The sequence below is a fragment of the Pelobates fuscus genome, chromosome 2 (assembly GCF_036172605.1).
Source record: "Pelobates fuscus isolate aPelFus1 chromosome 2, aPelFus1.pri, whole genome shotgun sequence".
Lineage (NCBI taxonomy): Eukaryota > Metazoa > Chordata > Amphibia > Anura > Pelobatidae > Pelobates > Pelobates fuscus.
In genome coordinates, this window is record NC_086318.1 from 361,789,163 (window position 1) to 361,816,174 (window position 27,012).

The window sequence follows — 27,012 nt, forward strand, 5'->3', positions numbered from 1 at the left end:
TTTACTTGATGTGTCCTCTGTGTACATTAGATAGCTATAAATCTCTACACAATGCTGCTCTGACCTACGTATCCTCACTATTAAACAAATATGTCCCATCTAGGCCCCTACCCTCTGCCGGAGACCTACGTCTAACCTCTGTTCGTACTCCTACCTCTGACACTTACCTAAAAGACCTTTCTAGGACTGCACCGTTCCTATGGAACGCCCTTCCCCTCTCTGTTAGGCTCTTACCCACTTCCTTCAAAAAATCTTTGAAAACTTACTTCTTTAGGAAAGCCTATTAATTAAACTGTGAACCGCTTTCCCTCCCCGCACCCCGATTCCTCTCCTGAAACTGTAATCAAAACAAAACTCTAAGCCCTCAATGAACACTATCCTAGCAACCTACTTTTCTACCCTACCCTTACCTTTTGTGTCACTATACCCCACTCCCTCTAGCATGTAAGCTCATTGAGCAGGGCCCTCGATCCCTCTGTTCATGTGTGTCCAAATGTCTGGTTACAAATACTTGACTGTTAGTCCACCCGTTTTACAGCGATACAGAACTTGTTGGCGCTTCAACAATAATGATAATAATAACATAATGTCTGCTTTGTTTTGCGAGCATCTTTTGATTACGTTCGAATTTCAGTGAATCGTCAACAAAACATATCGATGTTTTGTTTTTTTTTACCATCTTTTTGAAAAAAACTACAAATGACCAAAACACTAATAAGGGGTTAATTTTACAAATTACTTTTTTTTTTTTTTTTTTTTATGAAAATCATACTGTACAAACGAGCGAGTACATATATTTTCCAATATCTTATGCTGTGTCGTGTACTGTTATAAAACAAACTCTTTGAAACGATCGTGCCTGCTCACCCTTAAATACTTTCTGCACAGTAGAAAGTATGATCCTCTCAATGTACGTGCTGTGTGCAGACTACAAACTGCTTCTCACTCTTGTGAAAGACTTACTTTTGCTGATGAACGGGTATTGTCTGCAGACACTGGGCACTTTTTTTTTCCTTGGAAGAATTCTATGACACCTTATGCATTTTGCAGAGGGGAAAATGTGGGAGGGATATAAGCAGCCACAGTAAGGTAAAGACAGCTAAAAGGTGTCGACATTCGTTCCAGAAAGCTGAGCTCTGGAGAGATCCTGAGACTGACTTGCAGATTTGGCGTAGACTCTTTAGCATGATTAACTTGCATTTTTTTTATTTTAAAATACCAGTGATCATGCAGCTGGATTTTAATGGCACTTCATGCATTTAAAACATCTGTTTGAGGATCTAACAGGACACTAAAAGAAGAAAGTACTCTTTTCTTTCCGAGAGGGTCTCATCATTTTTTGGTTGACTTTACCCTGCTCAGAGGACCTGTCAGCATGACCTCTGGATTACAGTACAGTGTTCTTCTATTCCTTTGTTTTACAGCTTTCCAGGAGTCGCAGGCAGCCCAGGTAAGAACCAGTTCTGGGCACAATTTCTTCTAAACTTTTTGCCCCCTTAACCTAAATTTTTTCTTTTTTTTTTTTTTATCCACGTGCTATTTGAAGTTTATTTTTCTTTAAAACACGCGTGGTCTGTCCTGTCACAATATACTTTGCTGTGTATATCTTGCAAGTTTTGTGTTTTTTTTTATTAGCAACTGAAGCGGGTCTGGGCTAGGCTGGTGAAGTTTAAAGGTAGTCGGGCACTGCCCCCCTGACTTGTTGAGCTTTACCAATTTAACCCCATGATATGCCATGCCCTGTTCAAAACCAGCTGCATCTTCAGTCATCAAAAGGTAGAATGGAAACTGTAGATATAATCTTGACAGACGTTTGCTTTTTTTTTTCTTATAAACACTTAACAGTGGCCCTTACACATTTGATAATTATTTTTTTTTTTACAATAAATATTGGTGAGCACTGCCCTACGTGCCCCTATGAACCAGCATCCACTGTGCCATGGGGAGTTATTGTTTTGCTGTTCTGTGATACATCTGATCAAGTGATAGCTGACTTTGGCACTGCAGATATTTGTGACTTGCTTAGCAATGCTGCTCAGCCAACCTTGAGGCTGTGCCAAGACATAACATGAAGTTTCTAAACTGACAGATGAATTATTAATACTTAGACCAAAGAGGGCTATTTACAAATTGTGAAGCTATCACCATGGAAACCAATAGAATGTTACTGGTGAATGGTGCGAATTGCATGGGTTTTGCAAATACAATGTTCATACAATGTTTCATGTGTGCTTCTCTGCATATTCAGTATATAAATGTCCCATCCAAGAATAATAATGAAAATGCTCATATGCTTTCGAAAATGGATTTTATTGATTGGATATTGAATTGGGGTAACTTGCCTGATCACATGCAGAATTTATAGGAACACTATAGCGATAGCAAAACGAGTATGTTTTCCTGGCACTATAGTGGTCCTTTAAGTCATGTAATGGTGGACACTGTGTGTACCTTAACTCCTAACCTAAACATATTCTAATTAATCATCTCTTGTGATCTAATTGATTAGAGGAGTGCAATCTGTACGTCTGAAGTCCCAGATCTACCTTCCTCTACTCACTTGTATAGTTCAACATAGTTCTACATATAGGCACAGAGATACAGTATGACATTGTCATAAACTGGCCTTATTCACTAGTACATTATTCCAATAGTGAAACAGGGAACAATACTTACAGGGTTCATTAATAAAGAGAGAATTCAAAGTGAAATTTAAAAATTTAACACCAGAGTTTTCAAACTGAAAGCATAGCTGACTTAGGGAATTTTCCCATTTTGGCTGATATCATTTTAAATTTGAAATCCACTTAGAATTCTCGCTTTTTTTAAAATAAAGCTCTTAGTGTCATTAAACACACAGATCATTTCCAAAAGGGTGCAGGGGGTACAGCACAGCCTCCTCGAGTTTAGTGGTCTGGTCACAACTACCAATATTACACACTGCCATGCCATAGATGACATGTGATATGTGGTGATCACTGAGATAATACTTTTTCAAAATTAGAATTTGCCTGTGTTACATGCAGGGCCAGATTAAGAGCCCAGTGGGCCTGGTGCTGACAATTATGATGGGGCCTAATTACAGAATCTTATCGACCAAAAACACTAAAACAGTCATACCTCTCAAGCGTCATGTATCTGATGGAGTTGGTGTTGGTGGGAAACTCAGAGGATGCAGCTATAAGAAAACACATACTCTATGCTAATCTCTATCTTATTTATGCTTTCATCTTTGAAGTTAATCCATACCCCATAATAGCAGTGTCCAGTGAAGCAGGAAGTCAATGGGCAGGGTAAAAGGATGTGCCACTGACGTGAATCACATGACCAGAACTGCCAAAAGGGGCGAACATGCCCAAAAAGGGGGCATGTCTGTCCAAAGAATTGGAAGGCCAGCCTGGCATCAGTGTCCCTATGTATCACAGTGTCAGTGTCCCCATGTTGCCCAGTCTCCCAGTGTCCCCATGTCTCAGTGTCTCCCGTGTCAATAGGATACTAGGGGACACTGAGAGACATGGGGACACTGAGAGATCCGGGGACACTGAGACACTTGGGGACACTGGGAGACATGGGGGCACTTGTGGATATAGACATGGGGACACTGGGAGACATGGAGACACTGGAAGACATGGGGACACTGGGAGAAATGTGGTTACAGACACCAGGGACACAGAGACATGGGGACACAGACATTTGGGGTAACTAAGACACTAGGGACACTGAGAGACATGGGGACACAGACATTTGGGGTAACTAAGACACTAGGGACTCCGAGAGACATGGGAACACAGACACTCGGAGACTAGGGGACATTGGGAGACATGGGGACAGACACTAGGGGCACTGGCTGGGAGGCATGGGGACACAGACACTTGGAGACACTGGTAGACATTGGGGCACTTGTGGACATAGACATAGAGACACTGGGAGACACTGGCTGGGAGACATGTGGACACAGGAAGACATGGGGACACAGACATTTGGGGACACCCTGAGACATGGGGACACTGAGAGACATGGGGACACAGACACTGGGAGACTAGGGGACACTGGGAGACATGGGGACACTGAGACACTGTCTGGGAGACATGTGGACACAGGGAGACATGGGGACACAGGCATTTGGGGACACTCTGAGACATGGGGACACTGAGAGACATGGGGACACAGACATTGGGAGACTAGGGGACACAGGGAGCCATGGGGACACTGAGATACTAGGGACACTGGCTGGGAGACATGGGGACACTGGGAGACATGGAGACACTGTGTCCCTAGAGTCTCCATGTCCCATGTGTCTCAGCATCCCCATGTCTCACAGTGTCCCCTAGTGTCTCAGTGTCCACATGTTTCCCAGTGTCCCCAAATGTTTTAGTGTCCCCACATCTCCTACTGTCCCCTAATGTCTCAGTGTCCCCATGTATCCCTGCTGCCTTTCCCCCCATCCTTCACATACCTGAGCTGTAGTCTGTCTCTGCAGGCTGGGAGCTGCTGTCTGGACTTTCTGTACTATGTAGCTGCTCCCCCGCGGATCAGTGAGTAGAGAGAGGCAGGGAGATGCTGTAACTTCATATCCCTGCCTCGCTTCAATTACAGAGACCCCTACTGGCCGGTGCTGGTATTGCAGAGTAATCTCCATTTACACTGAGAAAAATATTTGCATTTATATTGCTGGTATTACTGCAATAGCGTCACGGCCAGGCAGCCTCAAATACCGGATGTGCCTTAAAATACCAGTCAGGTGGCAAACCTAAGAGTAGTGTGTGTGTAAAAAAAAAAAAAAACTTTTTTTTTTTTTTTTTTTTTTTAAATGGGCCTATTACATGGGCCTGGGCCTGGGCCTGGAGCTGCAGCTCCATCAGCCCCTATGTTAATCCGGCCCTGGTTACATGTGCTACAAATAGCACAATAAAATAAGGCCATGCTTAAACCATGTGGAGTACATTCAGTGTGGGTTCCCCAGATCAATAGTAATGGATATATATGGTACAAGGAGATTTATAGTGGTTCACAATGTGTGAGAAATTAGTTTACGCTTACTCGTTACAAAATATTTTTCTAATTAGTTCTCAGATGATCATCATTTAGCCACAGTCATATTCTACCAATAACAGGGTTCTTTGCTAAAGTGAGAATTGTCAGGAATGTAAGGTGAAGTTCAAATATAAGGTCACTGTGACTGCACAGAAAGCATTGCTGAGTTGGGGGATTTTAAAATTCAACTATTTTGGCCTTAAAGTGCCACTATAGTCACCAGAACAACTACAGCTTTCAGACAAAAGGCAGTGTTTACATTAGTCCCTAGTAACACCTCCATCGGCAGTCATTCAGACGACCACTAGAAGTGCTTCCTGGGTCAGTGCTGCATGGAGACGCAGAACATTCCTTATAGAGATGCATTGATTTTCTTATATATAATTATAGTGTTGCACGCACTTGAAAAACACTAGCCAATCACATTATCAGATTTTCATGCTATTTTTGCCACACAAATCCAGTAAACAAACTCATTGTACCTGACCCTACCTAAACTACCTGTCCTACATGACTTAACCCCTTAAGGACCGCTGACGGTTCAGGACCGTCAGCGGTAAAACGTGCGTTTGGACCGCTGACGGTCCTGAACCGTCATAACGGTTTTGGGCAACTTACCTGATCGCCGTCGGTCCCACGGCGGCGATCAGCTCTCCTCCCGGTCCTCCCGGTGCCTGTCTGCCCGGGCAGTCCCCCCTCGGCAGATCAGGACCCCACGGCCATGTGATCACTCGATCACATGACCGCAATAGGGGTCTGTGTATCTGCCTGCAGGGGGACTGTCTGTGCTGACAGGCAGTCTCCCTGCAAGTAAAAAAATCATAAAATAAAGTGTAAAAAAAAAGAAATCAGTGTAAAAAAAATAATAATATGTGTATATATATATATGATATATATACATGTATTATATCTATATATACCTATATATAATATATGTGTATATATATAATATATATAATGTCACACTAAGTGTATTTTTATATTTATATATACGTATATTAATATAAAAATACACTTATATTTAAATTACACACGAATATATACAATATATATAATAACTATATATATGGTATATATATATTATTATAAAATACAAATAATATGTTCATAAAAATAAATAACAAAAAATAAAAATAATTTTTAATAAATAAAAAAAATTATGTATATATATTCAATTTTATTCTAACAGTATTTTGATATTGATATATATATATATTTATATCAAAATACACTTAGAATGTAATGATATATATATCTATGTATAAATAAATAAATAAAAATAATGCAAAATATACATATGTCCACATACATAATTACATAAATAATTTCATAAATATACACGTAGACGTCAAATACATAAATATGTATATATATTAAAATTCTACGTGCATATTTATGTAATATTTTTACCTAATTAAGTAATTTTAATGATTGCAATTTGAGGGACCTGCCTGCCAACCCAGGCCAAAAGTCCAGATAATTTAATTTGCTAGCACTGTGTTTAACCCTGTAACTTTCTATGACACCCTAAATCCTGTACATGGGGGTACTGTTTTACTCGGGAGACTTCGCTGAACACAAATATTAGTGTTTCAAAACAGTAAAACATATCACAGCGATGATATTGTCAGTGAAAGTGAAGTTTTTTGCATTTTTCACACACAAACAGCTCTTTCACTGAGGATATTATTGCTGTGATATATTTTACTGTTCTGATACACTAATATTTGTGTTCAGCGAAGTCTCCTGAGTATAACAGTACCCCACATGTAGAGGTTTTATAGTGTTTGTGAAAGTTACAGGGTCAAATATAAGGCTTGATTTTACTTTTTTTTTTTTTTATTGAAATTTGTCAGATTGGTTAGGTTGCCTTTGAGAGCGTATGGTAGCCAAGGAATGAGAATTAGCCCCATGATGGCATACCATTTGCAAAAGAAGACAACCCTAGGTATTGCAAATGGGGTATGTTCAGCCTTTTTTAGTAGCCACTTAGTCACAAACACCGGCCAAAGTTAGCGTTTTTTGCATTTTTAACACACAAACAAATATAAATGCTAACTTTGGCCAGTGTTTGTGACTAGGTGGCTACTAAAAAAGACTGGACATACCCCATTTTGAATACCCTGGGTTGTCTACTTTAAAAAATATGTACATGTTAGGTGTGTTTCGGGGATTTATGACAGATAACGGTGTAACAATGTCACTATTGATACATTTAAAATATATATATATTGAAACAGCAATTTCCTACTTGTATTTATAGGCCTATAACTTGCAAAAAAAAGCAATAAAGCATGTAAACACTGGGTGTTTTTAAACTCGGGACAAAATTTTGAATCTATTTAGCAGTTTTTTTCATTAGCTTTTGTAGATAAGTAAAATATTTTTCAAGTAAAAGTCCAAAAAGATGTTTTTTTTTTATTTTTTTACCATATTTTATTATTTTTTTTAAATACAATATATGACATAATATAAATACTGGTATGTAAAGAAAGCCCTTCTTGTCGTGAAAAAAACAATATATAACTTGTATGGGAACCGTAAATGAGAGAGCGGAAAATTACAGCTAAACACAAACACCACAAAAGTGTTAAAACTGCTCTGGTCCTTAACGTACAAACATCGCAAAAACAGGCCGGTCCTTAAGGGGTTAAACTTGACTGCACTGCTATGTCCAGCAGTGGACAGTTACAGCGCATGCTATAATGCCAGCACTTTGCATTAATCTTAAAGGGACACTATAGTTACAAAAATAACTTTAGCTTAATGAAGCAGTTTTTGTGTATATATTATGCCTCTGAAGTGTCACTGCTCAATTCTCTGCCATTTAGGAGTTAGATCATTTTTGTTTTTGTTTATGCAGCTGTAGTCACACCTCCTCTGGCTGTGACTGACAGAGTCTGCATGAAAACAAAATGGCTTCATTTTCAATAAGATGTAACATACTTGAAACATTTTTATATCCTGTTCTGTAAATAAAACTTTAATCACATACAGGAGGTGTGTGCAGGGTCTAGCAAGCAATTAAGGCAGGAGATAAGAAATTCTAAATTAAACATAATTTGCGATAAAAGAAGAGTAAACATTAGATGACTCTTTACAGAAAGTGCTTAGGAAGACTGTGTAAGTCACATGCAGGGGGTGTGGCTAGGGCTGCATAAACAAAGTGATTTGACTCCTAAATGGCAGAGCAGTGAAACTGCAGGGACATGATCTATACACCAAAACTACTTCATTAATGTAGCAGAATTGTGGCCAGCACATATAACAAGAATGGGGGCCAAACACATGAATCCAGCTCTGAAAATATTGGCGTTTTTAGGATTCCAATCACATGATCACAACATTATAAGAATTAACGCAGAATAAGTAAACCCAGCATGTGTATTGGGAAGATCTCATCCCAGATGATCCACAGAGGTTTTATGAGTGCTGAATGGCATCATAAATGTTCAACTGAAACCACTTCTGGGTTTTTTTTATTTAAAATTATATCCTGCTGTGTAATTGTAAGATGAGCCAAATGTCCACCAGGAATAACAGATTTTTCCAAGAGCAACATTTTCCAAAAACAAATACAATGAATTCCTTTTAAGAATAATTCAATTTTTTCTTGTAAATACTGAGGATGAGTGATTTGTGTCAGTATGTATTAACGTGTTACAACAAAACTCCAAGGAACAGCGATGTCATAGAAAATTATAGCTGCCAGGTCAGGTGACCACACAAAAAAAATGACTGTTCAGTTCTAATGATAGCCTAAACCTATGCTTCCTGGCGTTGTGCTTAGTCATTCAATTCCCCCCTTTCTGGTTTCAGCAGATGTTTTAATGTACAAAGGGGAACATTACATGGAGCATTAAATGGCACAGATGTTCAAAACCAATTGACATTTTACACAGTCCGCAACTGCATTGAAGTATCAACATTTTTGCAACATCTTCCTCTTAACATTTTCCACATATTAAATTCTTAATAAATATCTTTAAAAAAGACCAAATAACATATAAATATTGCTAAGCAAACAGAAATCACAGTGCTGTTTAGACCTGCATACAAAAAAACTGTAGGCCATATGTCTATGCAGAACTGGCACAGCATAAAACGCACATGGCATTCAAACCATCTTTTCCTGACACTTGTCTGCCTGCGTGCGTTTATGAGTCAATCAGGCTTATTCTGACAATGCAGACTTGTTGTATTGTGTACATTTTTGCTCATGTTTGCTGCAGACTGCTAACAGAGTGGTGATAGTGGTAGAGAGTGGTATAGATTACCGTATATACTCGTGTATAAGTCGATCTCATGTATAAGTCGAGGGCAGTTTTGTGACCAACAATTGTGAAATATGCTATGCCTCATGGATAAGTCGAGGGTAAAACTTGGGGCTATGAAATTCTGTGATTTTTAGAACTATATACACACTCATACAAACACACTCTGCATTCTACACACACACACTCATACAAACAATCTGCATTCTACACACACACTTATACAAACACACACACACACTCTGCATTATATACGCACACACTGTGTGTATATAATGCAGTGTGTGTGTGTGTGTTTGTATGAGTGTGTGTAGAATGCAGATTGTTTGTATGAGTGTGTGTGTTTGTATGAGTGTGTGTAGAATGCAGATTGTTTGTATGAGTGTGTGTGTATATAATGCAGAGTGTGTGTTTGTATGAGTGTGTGTAGAATGCAGATTGTTTGTATGAGTGTGTGTGTATATTAATGCAGTGTGTGTTTGTATGAGTGTGTGTTTGAGTGTGTGTAGAATGCAGATTGTTTGTATGAGTGTGTGTGTATATAATGCAGAGTGTGTGTAGAATGCAGAGTGTGTGTGTGTGTGTGTGTGTACTGGGTGGGAGGAGGGCATTTTTATTATAATTTATTTTAATATTTTAAGTTTTTTTTTATTTTAATATTTTTTATTGTATTTTTTTTAATTTGATTTAATTTTCGTCCCCCCTCCCTGCTTGTTAGCTTGCCAGGGAGGGGGGCTCTCACTCCCTGGTGGCCCAGTGTATGGGCTGTGTAGGAGGGGGGGCTGACAGTGAGCGGTTACTTACCTTCCTGCAGCTCCTGTCAGCTCCCTTCTCCTCCGTGCAGCTCCTCTGTCAGCTCCCACTGTAAGTCTCGCGAGAGCCGCGGTGACCCCGTGGCTCTCGCGAGACTTACAGTGGGAGCTGACAGAGGAGCTGCACGGAGGAGAAGGGAGCTGACAGGAGCTGCAGGAAGGTAAGTTAATGCTCTCTGCCAGCCCCCCAACAGGACCGCCGGGCTTGTAATGAGCCCGGCGGTCCTTGTCTGTATTATGGCAATGTAAGTTGTGTGTGTGTGTGAGTGCAGAGCATTGGTGGGGGGGGTGGGAATTTTATTAATTATGATTTAATTATTATTTTAATATTTTTTTTAATGTTATTATTTTTTTTAGGTAACTATTTTTTATTTTATTATTAATTGTATTATTTTTTTTATGTTATTATATTAATATTTTTTTTTCTTATTATTATTTGTTTTATTATTATGTTTTCGTCCCCCCTCCCTGCCTGTTAGCTGGCCAGGGAGGGGGGCTCGCACTCCCTGGTGGTCCAGTGGATGGGCTGTAGGAGGGGGCTGGCAGGAAGCTGTAACTTACCTTCACAGCAGCTCCTGTCAGCTCCCTTCTCTCTTCTCCGGTGCGTGCAGCTCCCAGGTCAGCTCCCTCTGCAACTCTCGCGGCCGCGCGGAGCGTTGCCACGGTAACCCGTGGCAACGCTCTGACCCCGCAGCTCTCGCGAGAGTTGCAGAGGGAGCTGACCTGGGAGCTGCACGCACCGGAGAAGAGAGAAGGGAGCTGACAGGAGCTGCTGTGAAGGTAAGTTACAGCTTCCTGACAGCCCCCGGTCCATGTCTGTATTATGGCAATGCAAATTGCCATAATACAGACATTAACTCGAGTATAAGTCGAGTGAGGGTTTTTCAGCACAAAAAATGTGCTGAAAAACTCGACTTATACTCGAGTATATACGGTAGTGGTAGCATACCTCCCAAGTATCCCTATATCGGAGGGACAGTCCCTATTTTGGGCCCAAATACCTCTGTCCCTCTTTTCTATCCTAATGTTACACTTTTCTAGGGAGCTCCCTATTGTTGGTGTGTCTGAGTGTAAAACAGGGCTCCACAGCAATAACACTCACAGTAATATGTCGCACTGATACCGGAGAAACTGACGGAAGCCAAGCACAGAGAGATGGACACAGGTTTCTTCAGGAAGGAAGAGATTCTTTATTGGATCACCGATCGGGACTCAGAGGGACTAGCGTCACCAAAATACCACAAGTTCTGAGCCCCAGACAATAGTGCAGGCTCCTTATATAGGCATATAACTCCTCCCATATTAAGCTCCACCCGCACATTCTCTTAACCAATCAACACAAATAAGAATTAACTTCCTGTTTGACCGCATGGCTTGTCCAGCACAATGGAGGAGGGGAATACTATATCCGGTATTCTTGCACATGCTCCGTACACTACTGATCGTATCTTGCCTCGTGCAACCAACTGATCGATACGTCAGCATATGCACGTACACATGCCACGTGGTAATCTCGGCCTACTAAATTTATTTTTACCGAGATTCCACCACATTCCCCCCTTTGATGCCTCTTGATATTTTACAATTACTTGAGGCATCACTTAACCTTAGTTTTGCTTACACCGCAAGTTACCTTGAACCAGACCAGACTTATCTTATGATGTGAATCTTCAACATTCATCTTCTTGCATTAGTTCTCCCTGATCTAGAGCCTTATACTTATATATCGCCATTATCTGTGCAGCAGCCTTCCTCTCTGCTATACTTCCTATCAGGCTTTGCACAGACCTAACTACTAAGGGTATAAGACACGGTAGGAGTAGACACAACAGTAAAATCAGTAGGACTCCACCTACCACTGCCTTAAGCCCTCCAAACCACTCATACCAGCTACCAAACCAACTACTTGGATTGTACCCTTTCCATACCTGAGTAGGCACATGCGCTAGTTTAACCATATGGCTAGTAAGCTCCGCTATTGCTTGCCCTTCGTCGTCTATTTGAAGACAGCAATTGCTTAGGTTAAACTTCCCACATACACCTCCCTCTACTGCCAAAAGGTAATCCAAGGCTAATCTATTCTGGTATACTGCTGTCCTCATCCTGGTATTATGTTTCACTAGGAGATTGAGCGCTTGTGATGTTTCATTAGTGATAATCTCAACCACCGCCTGTAACCTTATAATGCGGTTGAGCATATAAATAGGGGTTCTATAACCAAAGGTACCATCTTCTGCCCACGTGGCTGGCCCATAATAATCTATGATACGCTGGGGAGGCCATTCATTATCTTCCCAGGTACCTATCTCTAGGGGTCCCCTTTTCTTCCTATGATTCACATCATACACTTTAACACCTAAAGTCTCACCTGTTTCAATTGGTAACAAGAAGAAGGATGGTTTGAGCATACCCAACACACATGCCCCTTCCCAATCCTGTGGCAACTCCGAATAGGCCTTCTTACCACAGATCCAGTACAAATTTGCTGGGGCTCTCCAGGTAGATGTGATGGATAAATCAAACCACACATCCTTTAAACTGGCATATCTAGCAAACGGGTTAGATGGTTCTGAGACATTTGAAGCCGACCACCAAGTTGTATTCTTTGTATCATCATCATAAGCTTTTTGCCCTAGACAAGTTAATTCTCCTACAGAAGTATTATACATTATTCCTTTCCTTGCTATGCAAACATAACCTATGATGGAGGTCTTTAATCTCCACTCAGATTTACCTCTAACACTCAAATGATAATCGGCTTGTGCAGATATTAGTTGGTCAACTGCCTCAGAACCGGACATTACCTCCTTTGCTTCCCAAGGCCATTGGTCTCCCATGTTAGTACCTCCACACACATAGCAGTTGGTAACATTAAGACTACCGGCAATACTTTCGGCTAAATCTATGAACAGGTTCTTAGCGCTATGGGGGATCTTATTATCTATACTCATCTCTTCATAAAAGGAATGGTATACTTGATGAGTCTGGGAGGATACCGTATCAGTCTCTATTCCTATAAACAATAATGTCCCAGGATCTAAACCCGTCCCGTATATCTGAAACCCAAATAAATTACCATACTTATCTAGGAACTTGTCGGGGTTATTAATGAGTATATGGACTGGGTTGCATTCCATAGACTTACAATATGGGCTAGTCGGCAACTTAGTCACTATCATGTCTTTATCTACTGTCTGTCCCCAAGTCGCCCACCCCACACAAGACCAATATGGACAAAAGTTATAGTCTTTATTTGGGCATCTAGGACTCACATATTTATTTTTGCTACTGGGACAAATGTATTTATCGTTAGACCCATACGTCCTCTCCCATCTAAGATCCCCACATACATTCCACGGCTTTCTACCACTTGATATCGCCTTACATGCATCAAATAGCAGAACACCCGAAGAATATACGGATTCTAACACCGTCTTATTAATTAGGGTCCCCTGAGGATCTCCATTCCTGAGAGTCAACCAAATTGTACGAGGTTGATACTCTGGACTGAAGCACTTAGGTTCTCCTACTCCTAAATGGCACACACTATAGTCTATATTTAGGTATCTACATTTTGATACCTCTCCTTTACACTCGTACTGTGAATGCCAAATTAGGGTCTGGGAAATATGGTTACCTGTTCTCGTAGTCTTAATGCATACCTCACAGCTAGGAGTGTCGGTACCTCTACCTTCCTGAATATAAAAACACATGTAAATAAACACAATCAAAAGCACATCTTTCGCCGTCATCCTCAGTCTTCGTCCGTGCGATGGAACCTCAGCTTCCAGGATGTGAGGGCTGCAGGGAATGGAGTTCTGCTCGTCTTCACAGGTGTCCCTTCGAGACTTTCCTGGCTTATACACTATGTGATGGTAAGCGGACAGGCTTTATTATGGCCTTCTCACTCACACCTGTAACAATAAAATTTGTAATCCACAATAATTCTTCGTTACTCCGACTGAGTAGTGCGTTTCAACCGGATCTTGCAGGGATTCTCGGGATCTGCTGTAGCTTGCCAAGAATCGACTGCTGCTGGTTTAACCCTGGAGTGATGTATCCACGGAGTCACTTCGGCTACTTTTATTGCTGTAGGGGTAGACAAAAGAACAACATAAGGACCTCTCCACTTGGGCCCTAACGGTACATTATTCCACTCTTTAATCCACACTTGATCTCCTGGATGATAACTATGAACAGGGGGATAAATATTCACAGGTAATCTATCTTGTACCCATTTCTGTATCTCCTCCATAGTCTTACCCAATTCTACAACCTGCTGCCAGGTAATTCCTTCTCCCAACTGACTCAAATCCCCCCTTAAGTTACCAAGTACGGGAGGTGGTCGCCCATACATGATTTCAAAAGGAGAGAGGCCCATCCTTCTGGTAGGGGTACTGCGGATTCGCAATAAAGCTATGGGTAAGAGAACGTTCCACTTAAGTTGGGTTTCCTGACACATTTTAGCCAACTGGTTCTTAATAGTTCTATTCATTCTCTCTACCTTACCAGAACTCTGGGGTCTATATGCAGTATGAAGCCTCCACTTTATACCAAGCATATGAGTCAGTTGTTGTAGGCACTGGTGAACAAAAGCTGGACCATTGTCCGATCCTATAGAACAGGGTAGTCCATATCGGGGTATTATTTCTCGTAGCAGGAATCTCACAACTTCTCCTGCTTTCTCTGTACGAGTAGGACATGCTTCTACCCAACCTGAATAGGTGCACACAATTACCAACAGGTAACGATGTCCACCCGATTTAGGCATCACTGTAAAGTCTATTTGTAGATCGGACATGGGGAGTCCCCCCATAAACTGGACTCCTGGTGGCTTTACTGGTCCTTGTCTTGCATTATTCTTAGCACACGTTACACATCTGCGTACAATGGCCTGAGTCAAGTTGGACAATCTTGGTATGTAGAAATGTTTTCTAAGAGATTCTTCAGTACTGTCTCTCCCAGAATGTGTCCCGTTATGATAATTTTGGACAATTTCTACCGCTAGCGATGCTGGTATAACTATTCTTCCATCTTCTAGCTGATACCACTTGTTCTCCAGATACTTTCCCGGTTCAGTCTTTAACCACTCTTCTTCTTGAGTTGTATAAACTGGAGTCCATTGAGACAGTGGGGTTGGTATTAGAGCAGCTATATGCCCCACATACTCCTGTCTTCCTGATTCAGCAGCACGCTTAGCTGCACTATCTGCCATCCGATTTCCTTTGGTTACATCACCATCTCCTCTCAGATGCGCTCGACAGTGAATAATACCGACTTCTTTCGGCTCCCACACTGCTTCCAATAGTTGTAGGATTTCAGCTGCGTACTTGATTTCTTTGCCTTCTGAATTCAGTAGTCCTCTTTCTTTATACAAAGCTCCGTGGGCATGAGTGGTTAAAAACGCATACTTAGAGTCCGTATAGATATTCACTCTTAAACCTTCAGCCAATTGTAACGCTCGTGTTAGTGCTATTAATTCTGCCTTTTGTGCTGATGTTCCTTTTGCCAGTGGCCGAGCTTCTATCACCTTGTCTATTGTTGTTACTGCATATCCTGCATAGCGGATCCCTTCTTTCACATAACTACTGCCGTCGGTGTAATATTGAACATCGGGGTTCTGGATGGGAAAATCACGAAGATCTGGTCTACTTGAAAATACTTCATCCATTACTTCCAAACAATCATGTTGACTTTCAGTAGGTTGTGGCAAAAGGGTAGCTGGATTTAAGGTGTTTACAGTCTCTAAATGCACTCTTGGGTTTTCACACAACATTGCTTGATACTTGGTCATACGGCTGTTACTAAACCAATGATTTCCTTTGTAATCCAACAACGTCTGTACTGCATGTGGGACTCGTACATAAAGTTCTTGACCCAGAGTGAGTTTATCGGCTTCAGCTACTAGCAAGGCGGCTGCAGCTACGGCTCTTAGACAAGGTGGAAGTCCGCTGGCCACTGCATCCAGTTGCTTAGACATGTAGGCAACAGGTCTTTGCCATGATCCCAAGTACTGTGTCAATACTCCCACAGCCATTCTTCTTTGCTCATGTACGTATAAGTAGAATGGTCGTGTGTGATCAGGTAGACCTAATGCTGGGGCACTCATCAAAGCCTTCTTCACATCTTCAAATGCCGTTTGCTGTTCTTGGGTCCATAAGAAGGGGTCATGCTCTGTACCTTTGATGGCTGCGTACAGAGGTTTTGCTAGTATCGCATAGCTGGGAATCCATATCCTACAGAAGCCTGCTGCCCCCAAGAATTCTCGCACTTGTCTTCTATTCTTGGGTATTGGTATTTGGCAGACAGCTTCTTTTCTCTCTGGCCCCATAATCCTTTGACCTTCAGAGATATGGAATCCCAGATACTTGACAGTTGGCAAACACAACTGAGCCTTCTTTCTAGACACCTTGTATCCTGCCTTCCAGAGAATGTGTAGTAGATCGTGCGTTGCTTGCTGACATTTTTCTTTTGTAACTGCTGCTATCAACAAGTCATCTACATACTGTAACAATACACACTCTCCTGGGATGGACTCGAAATCCAATAGATCTTGACTTAGGGCTGAACCAAATAGGGTAGGTGAATTTTTAAACCCTTGGGGTAGTCTTGTCCAAGTCATTTGGCGTTTTGAGCCCGTTACAGCATTCTCCCATTGGAAAGCGAAAATACATTGACTTTCTGCGGCAATTCGGAGGCAAAAGAAGGCATCTTTGAGATCTAAGACTGTGAAGTAAGTAGCCCCGCCCGGAATTAAAGCAAGCAGGTTATATGGATTGGGTACGACTGGATGTATACTAACAACCGCATCATTGACTGCTCTTAAGTCCTGCACAGGTCGATACTCATCTGTACCGGGCTTTTGAACAGGCAGCAATGGGGTGTTCCAGGGGGAAGTACAGAATTTTAGGATACCATACCGTATGAATTTATCCAGATAGGATTGAATGTTCTTCTTAGCCTTCTGTGGGATGTGGTATTGTCGTAGGCTTACTGGATAAACCCCAAGTTTTAGTTCAATTTTTATGGGTGGAATATTGCGGGCCAGTCCTGGTGGGTTGTTCTCTGCCCAAACTCCTGGTATGTTAAATAATGTCTCATCACTCCTAGGGTTTTGGCTAGTCAACACTGTATAGAGTCGCCACTCTTCTTCCTTTGGTACGGATAAAGTCATAATACCTGAGGGTCCATTAAACTTTAAGGATGTTGTTCCATTTGGTAGGAACGTAATCTGCGCTTGTAATTTTGATAGCATATCACGTCCCAGCAATTGGACTGGACATTCAGGCATATAAAGGAATTGGTGTTTTACTACGTGGCCTCCCAATGTACAGAGTCGACTTTTAAGAACCGGTTTTTCAGCACTTCTTCCAGTTGCTCCTATCACAGTAATAGTCCTTCCAGATGGAGGAGCAACTAGATTAGTCACCACTGAATGTTCAGCACCAGTGTCGATCATGAACGCACTCCTTTTCCCCCCTATTGATACATCGACCATAGGCTCCGCTCGACCAAGGGGGATGGAGCCCGGTCGGTATCAATAGTCCTCCATGACCGTGTCAGCCAATCCTACGAAGTCCCTACCTTCTCTATCGCGGGACCTTTGCGCTGCTGGAATATACCTGTCTTCCCTAACACTTCCTCTGTTCCCATTACTCCCTCTATAACCATTACTCCCTCCGGGGCCTCCTCTACCTCTCGCTCTGCCTCTAAAGTTTCCGTAACCTGACCTAGGTCTGTCTCTCTCAGACTGTTCTCTTCGCGGACACTCATTTCTCCAATGCCCTTCTTCCCTACAGTAAGCGCACTGATTCCTACTTAGAGGTTCCTCATTCCACTTACTATCGCCTCTATCCGGGCCCCGTCTATCTACGCCTGCGATCGCTACCGCTAGCATATCAGCCTTTTTACGCATCTTGCGCTCTTCCTCTTTCTTACTTTCTGTATCCCTGTTCATATAAACCTTATTTGCTACCTCCATTAGTTGGGTGATGGACATACCTGCAAACCCTTCTAACTTTTGTAGCTTGCGCTTAATATCTCCGTATGCTTGGCTGACAAAGGCGGAGTTAACCATTCGGGAATTGTCTGCGTCTTCCGGATTAAAGGGGGTGTACAAGCGGTACGCCTCCAATAATCGGTCATAAAAGACACTGGGTGCTTCATCGCTTTTCTGGATCACCTCAACTGTCTTCGACATGTTAATGGCTTTCTTTCCTCCTGCTTTCATGCCAGCAATTATAGCGTCTCTATAGGCTCTGAGTTGAACCATATCAGCACCATTTACGTTCCAATCGGGATCAGTATTGGGATAATGTGTTGCGGCCCATGCTGCTGGATTAGCTTGGTTCAAAGCACGGGCTCTATCTTCTAATGCTTTAATGGCTGCTTGATTTATTCTTGTCCTTTCCTCATTGTTAAATAAAGTCATTAGTAACTGCTGGCAATCAGCCCATGTCGGATTATGCGTCTGTACTATTGAGGTGAACAGATCAGTCATGGCTTGTGGTTTCTCAGTATACGAGGAATTATGGGTCTTCCAGTTTAAAAGATCAGTTGTGGTAAATGGGACATATACAAAGACTGGGTCAGCGTGTGCCATTTGACCTGCGGCATCGATATAGGCTGACCCGGGATTTAGGCGAAGAGGCATCTGATAGTGCTTTAATTGTTGGGCACCAGTCAACTGTCGGGTTTGGATGGGGCTACGTAGAGAGGCGTCAATCATGGGTTCCGGTCGGGGAGAGATAGGGTATGGGGATGTGGGAGGTTGGTTTTGGGAAAAGGTCGTAAATAAAACACTTCGAGCCGAGCTAGATGAAGCTTGACCGGAAGTCTGAAGTGGCGCCAAATCAGGATATTCGTTTTTAATGGGGGTGGGTTCTGGTTCCGGAAGGGGAGATTTAGTACGAGGGGGGGTGGATCCTGTACTGGAGGAGGAAGCGGATGAGGGTAATGAGGGGAGGGGTGCAGGACTTCCTGCGTTTGCGTCACTTCTTCTTAACGGAAAGTAAGGGGGCGGCAAAGGGATCTCGGACTCAGGGGGCGTGTCCAAAATGGGCCTAACACCGGTCCTAGTGGACGAACAAGTCCTAGCTACCATGAGGCGACACTGCTCCTCGTGGCATGTCTGGAGCCATTTTGGCGAGTCATTTACGGCCTGTCTCCAACAGTCAATATAAGGAAACTGGCCGTAAAGTTCAGGCCTACCCGATACAGCCACGTGTAAGCGCTGTACCAGAGTTGGATCCAAACTGCCACGTGGCGGCCATGCCGCAACCAAAGTAGGCCACTCCCTAGTGCACAAAGTAACTAAACGCACAGGAGACATCTTAACCCCAAAATCACAAGTTTTGAATCCCTTTTTAAAATTCTTTACCATGCAACCTAAGGGATCCGGAATCGTTGACTGCGACGCACCCATACTTAACAATAGAACGTCGTCGGCAACGAATACTATACACGCGTACTATTCAACAGTCACACCCGTTTCCTCTGGCAACAGCACCACGTGGTACGGTTACCAAGTGAAACGTACACAATAACAATAAACACTCAGGGAATTCCCGTACACACACAGCTGTTACACCAGTCACTATATAATCAATATTATGCCCTTTGGCGTAACTATACAGTCACCCACGCTATAATTCTCTATATACGAATTACCCGTCTATAACACACCCCAGTAACATCGTCTTTTACAAATAGCGGTTACAGTACGGTTAGCATAGGTCAAAGCACAAGTTAAGGTCACAATACAATTATTAGTGGTTATGGTGTTAAACATGCAATGGACGACAATGATTAGTACTTATTATACAATGTCAGTAAATATACAGGGTTATGGTACCGTGCACTATAATACAGCAACACACTATTAACACTCTCGCTAGACGGCTGAGCTCGCGCTATCTAACAAGATATACACTTTACTAAAACAATCGTTAACACATTTACAATTCCCAACTAAACTATTGGCCAGTACCTTGAATGGACTACCTAAAAACAATCTACATACGTTTTGGTTAGCCACACTGCCCAATCACCACATATATAGCGAGCTAGAGAACCAAATTTACACAGACGCCTCTTAGTCGCACTATCAAAAGTCTAGTGGGTTCCAAATTTACACGCCTTCCCACTTAGCCCAGATAGGATGAGAACTAGCGAACCGAATTTACACAGACGCCGCTTAGTCTCCCGGTCCCTCCGACCTAGCGAACAAAATGTACACCCTAGAACGCTAGTCTAGACAAGACACCGGTGTCCGGCTAGGGCTATTTTACACCAGAGCGCCCCACCTGACTAACAGAATCAAACGGTCTGACTAAAGAGCGTTCGATCGAGCGGTGCGCCTTCGCTCCTTCCCTCCGACAGAGGGGGCAGATACACAGATTCAAAACCCCTTTGGGCCTACCGCACAATCGGTATACCCCTAGTGGGTCCTGCCGTCTAAAACAGCAGTTGTCTTACCTCCTCGTTCCTGAACCTGAGTTCACACTCATCGACGGGGACACCCCAGCACTTCTCACGTAGAGGCCGATGATCTCCTGGACAACAGACCAGTGGCGCCGAGACGAAGGGAGGTCCACGCAGAAGTTCAGGGGTGCAGCCGTAGAGAACGTGGGCAAAGATAGACCGTCTCACGCCTCTGCCTCTCAGCTACCGTTGAACGATGAGCTTCCCGGCCAACGCACCAAATGATACCGGAGAAACTGACGGAAGCCAAGCACAGAGAGATGGACACAGGTTTCTTCAGGAAGGAAGAGATTCTTTATTGGATCACCGATCGGGACTCAGAGGGACTAGCGTCACCAAAATACCACAAGTTCTGAGCCCCAGACAATAGTGCAGGCTCCTTATATAGGCATATAACTCCTCCCATATTAAGCTCCACCCGCACATTCTCTTAACCAATCAACACAAATAAGAATTAACTTCCTGTTTGACCGCATGGCTTGTCCAGCACAATGGAGGAGGGGAATACTATATCCGGTATTCTTGCACATGCTCCGTACACTACTGATCGTATCTTGCCTCGTGCAACCAACTGATCGATACGTCAGCATATGCACGTACACATGCCACGTGGTAATCTCGGCCTACTAAATTTATTTTTACCGAGATTCCACCACAGCACATGTCTGGGATACATACTCACAATGAGACACAGACATTCACAGATAAACACACACAGATACAGGAAGGAGGGGTTTCCCGCCAAAACACACTTTGAAAATTGCCACCATTCGCCTTTATGGGAATACACAAACAAAATCTAGAAAAATAAGTGGAAAATACTATCAAGTTTACTATTGCCTTTTGATGAGAAGTAGTGCCATATTTTGCCTCCCACAGGAATTCCTATGAGCCAAAACCTTATTTCTTGTAAGCAATATGTCATCTACCCGGCAAATCTGGTGTTTACTCACTCAGTAACCTTTAATAACATTTTCTGCAGGAAAATAAACATTTGCATTATAGATGAAAAGTAGGAAGAGAGATTTCTGTTTTCATTACATGTATTTGTTTTCCTGTTATTTTTAATTTGTGGGCAAATAGTGAGCCATGTCTGAGATATGATGTTGGGGAGAGACGGAGGGTTATTTCAAAGTTCATAGATATCATGCAGTTTGTTGCTGTCCTTATTTTTAATGTGGGATATATACCATTCCGAGACATTTCTGATTAATGTGGGGTATATACCATTCAGAGACATTTCTTATTAATGTGGGGTATATACCATTCAGAGACATTTCTTATTAATGTGGGGTATATACCATTCACAGACATTTCTTATTAATGTGGGGTATATACCATTCACAGACATTTCTTATTAATGTGGGGTATATACCATTCAGAGACATTTCTTATTAATGTGGGGTATATACCATTCAGAGACATTTCTTATTAATGTGGGGCATATACCATTAACAGACATTTCTTATTAATGTGGGGTATATACCATTCACAGACATTTCTTATTAATATGGGGTATATACCATTCAGAGACATTTCTTATTAATGTGGGGCATATACCATTCACAGACATTTCTTATTAATGTGGGGTATATACCATTCCGAGACATTTCTTATTAATGTGGGGTATATACCATTCCGAGACATTTCTTATTAATGTGGGGCATATACCATTCACAGACATTTCTTATTAATGTGGGGTATATACCATTCACAGACATTTCTTATTAATATGGGGTATATACCATTCCGAGACATTTCTTATTAATGTGGGATATATACCATTCAGAGACATTTCTTATTAATGTGGGGTATATACCATTCACAGACATTTCTTATTAATGTGGGGTATATACCATTCACAGACATTTCTTATTAATGTGGGGTATATACCATTCACAGACATTTCTTATTAATGTGGGGTATATACCATTCACAGACATTTCTTATTAATGTGGGGTATATACCATTCAGAGACATTTCTTATTAATGTGGGGCATATACCATTCACAGACATTTCTTATTAATGTGGGGTATATACCATTCACAGACATTTCTTATTAATGTGGGGTATATACCATTCAGAGACATTTCTGATTAATGTGGGATATATACCATTCAGAGACATTTCTTATTAATGTGGGATATATACCATTCAGAGACATTTCTTATTAATGTGGGATATATACCATTCAGAGACATTTCTTATTAATGTGGGGTATATACCATTCAGAGACATTTCTGATTAATGTGGGGTATATACCATTCAGAGACATTTCTTATTAATGTGGGGTATATACCATTCACAGACATTTCTTATTAATGTGGGGTATATACCATTCACAGACATTTCTTATTAATGTGGGGTATATACCATTCACAGACATTTCTTATTAATGTGGGGTATATACCATTCACAGACATTTCTTATTAATGTGGGGTATATACCATTCAGAGACATTTCTTATTAATGTGGGGTATATACCATTCAGAGACATTTCTTATTAATGTGGGGCATATACCATTCACAGACATTTCTTATTAATGTGGGGTATATACCATTCACAGACATTTCTTATTAATATGGGGTATATACCATTCAGAGACATTTCTTATTAATGTGGGGCATATACCATTCACAGACATTTCTTATTAATGTGGGGTATATACCATTCCGAGACATTTCTTATTAATGTGGGGTATATACCATTCAGAGACATTTCTTATTAATGTGGGGCATATACCATTCACAGACATTTCTTATTAATGTGGGGTATATACCATTCACAGACATTTCTTATTAATATGGGGTATATACCATTCCGAGACATTTCTTATTAATGTGGGATATATACCATTCAGAGACATTTCTTATTAATGTGGGGTATATACCATTCACAGACATTTCTTATTAATGTGGGGTATATACCATTCACAGACATTTCTTATTAATGTGGGGTATATACCATTCACAGACATTTCTTATTAATGTGGGGTATATACCATTCACAGACATTTCTTATTAATGTGGGGTATATACCATTCAGAGACATTTCTTATTAATGTGGGGCATATACCATTCACAGACATTTCTGATTAATGTGGGATATATACCATTCAGAGACATTTCTTATTAATGTGGGGCATATACCATTCACAGACATTTCTGATTAATGTGGGATATATACCATTCACAGACATTTCTTATTAATGTGGGGTATATACCATTCACAGACATTTCTTATTAATGTGGGGTATATACCATTCAGAGACATTTCTTATTAATGTGGGGCATATACCATTCACAGACATTTCTTATTAATGTGGGGTATATACCATTCACAGACATTTCTTATTAATGTGGGGTATATACCATTCAGAGACATTTCTGATTAATGTGGGATATATACCATTCAGAGACATTTCTTATTAATGTGGGATATATACCATTCAGAGACATTTCTTATTAATGTGGGATATATACCATTCAGAGACATTTCTTATTAATGTGGGGTATATACCATTCAGAGACATTTCTGATTAATGTGGGGTATATACCATTCAGAGACATTTCTTATTAATGTGGGGTATATACCATTCACAGACATTTCTTATTAATGTGGGGTATATACCATTCACAGACATTTCTTATTAATGTGGGGTATATACCATTCACAGACATTTCTTATTAATGTGGGGTATATACCATTCACAGACATTTCTTATTAATGTGGGGTATATACCATTCAGAGACATTTCTTATTAATGTGGGGTATATACCATTCAGAGACATTTCTTATTAATGTGGGGCATATACCATTCACAGACATTTCTTATTAATGTGGGGTATATACCATTCACAGACATTTCTTATTAATATGGGGTATATACCATTCAGAGACATTTCTTATTAATGTGGGGCATATACCATTCACAGACATTTCTTATTAATGTGGGGTATATACCATTCCGAGACATTTCTTATTAATGTGGGGTATATACCATTCAGAGACATTTCTTATTAATGTGGGGCATATACCATTCACAGACATTTCTTATTAATGTGGGGTATATACCATTCACAGACATTTCTTATTAATATGGGGTATATACCATTCCGAGACATTTCTTATTAATGTGGGATATATACCATTCAGAGACATTTCTTATTAATGTGGGGTATATACCATTCACAGACATTTCTTATTAATGTGGGGTATATACCATTCACAGACATTTCTTATTAATGTGGGGTATATACCATTCACAGACATTTCTTATTAATGTGGGGTATATACCATTCACAGACATTTCTTATTAATGTGGGGTATATACCATTCAGAGACATTTCTTATTAATGTGGGGCATATACCATTCACAGACATTTCTGATTAATGTGGGATATATACCATTCAGAGACATTTCTTATTAATGTGGGGCATATACCATTCACAGACATTTCTGATTAATGTGGGATATATACCATTCACAGACATTTCTTATTAATGTGGGGTATATACCATTCACAGACATTTCTTATTAATGTGGGATATATACCATTCAGAGACATTTCTTATTAATGTGGGGTATATACCATTCACAGACATTTCTTATTAATGTGGGGTATATACCATTCACAGACATTTCTTATTAATGTGGGGTATATACCATTCAGAGACATTTCTTATTAATGTGGGGTATATACCATTCAGAGACATTTCTTATTAATGTAGGGTATATACCATTCACAGACATTTCTTATTAATGTGGGGTATATACCATTCACAGACATTTCTTATTAATGTGGGGTAAATACCATTCAGAGACATTTCTTATTAATGTGGGGTATATACCATTCAGAGACATTTCTTATTAATGTGGGGTATATACCATTCACAGACATTTCTTATTAATGTGGGGTATATACCATTCACAGACATTTCTTATTAATGTGGGGTAAATACCATTCAGAGACATTTCTTATTAATGTGGGGTATATACCATTCAGAGACATTTCTGATTAATGTGGGGTATATACTGTAGCGAAAGCCACTTCGCCACTGTGGTTTGGAGGGGGCTGCTTGCCCGCCTCTTACCCTGTGACTACGGTCCCTGGGCGATTTGGCCCTTTATGCACGGTATTTGGGCATACTGTGGGTTATTGGGCTGCCCCAGGATTATGGGCCCTCTCATCAGCCCATACGAAACTTAAACCCCATGGCGTTTGAACTGTGTTTGTGGCATCTAAACGCTGTTTGGATATGTTGAGCGCTCAGATCCAAGCCATCTGGGGATGGGTTGAATGTGGGGGTTCTGTTTAGTATAACAGGAGTTATGTATTTTTATGTCTTTTGGTGGTTGCTGGTAACATGTGCTTAATGGAGGCTGTGTTTGTCCCTGGATATAATTAAATCAGCTTCTCCATTGTCTCCAGGATAGAGGATTCTGGGGAACTAGTTTGAGCTTCTAAAAACCATGCTTCCAGAAGGTCAAATGCACATTCGTACTAACTTTTGAACCCCTGGTCCAATTCGTATGATTTTTGAGTATGTTGTTCCCCCGAATGGATTGATTGTGTATATGTATTTTTATGCGAATGTGATGTATATTTTGGGAGTTATGAATGTTGTGTAAAAACTGTATTTTCCCTACCTAGGATAATTGTATTTTCCTGTGTGTACAGATAATTAGTTTACAGGTAGAGGGGAGGGCTATGTGTGGGATGTAACTATTGTGTGATTGGTTAATGTATGTTACTGTGTGTGTCCCTCCCCTTCATGGGAGCACCTAATAAAAAGGGCTGCAAGCTAGCAGCCAGAGAGTTCTATTTTTACCCTCAACTTGAGTCCTGTCTCTTATTGGGGGAATCTGCTACAAGGGATTGCTATGCTAGGCATATTCCCTTGCTATAATCACTGAGCTCTTGTAAGAGCTTGTTCCTGCTTCGTTCTGAAGGGAGATAGCTGCAGCCTGCGGTGCTTATGGTGTCTGGTGGAGTGCTTGGAGTCCTCTGGAAGCGCTAGGAGCATCTTTCAACGGAGGTACCCAGTCGGGGTGCCAGTGGATCCGTTACATTGGTGGCAAGCGGTGGGATGGCGTCCTAGTGCGAGGAGAAGCAGCTCAGAGACACCGGTAACGTGTGGAGTTGTGCAGCGTCCCTATCTTCAGCAACATAATGGAACCAGCAGTGGCTACAGCAAGCATGGCGTATAGCTACTCCGTACTAGAGTTTGGCACGATGGTAGGGTTGCGCCTGAAGTTTTACGGACCCAATCCAGAGGAGAAATACGTGCGGTTCGTTTGGGACATGGTGACCCGGAACCTACAACACAGGGCGTTGAGGGAAGGCCAGTGGGCACGTTGGGAGAAACTCCAGCCACAGGTAGAGTGGGACGAGGAAGAAACCGAGG

At 41.3% G+C, this 27,012-nt stretch overlaps 1 protein-coding gene across 1 annotated transcript in view; it reads left to right on the forward strand.

The window, feature by feature from the left end:
- The first annotated feature begins 934 nt into the window (after nt 1–934).
- FBLN7 (fibulin 7) overlaps nt 935–27,012 on the forward strand; it is a 163,825-nt gene continuing 137,747 nt past the window's right edge. Inside the window, exon 1 of the mRNA XM_063443677.1 lies at nt 935–1,450. Within this exon, the coding sequence (XP_063299747.1) occupies nt 1,376–1,450 (75 nt within the window). The 5' untranslated portion in view covers nt 935–1,375. The remainder of the gene's footprint in view (nt 1,451–27,012) is intronic.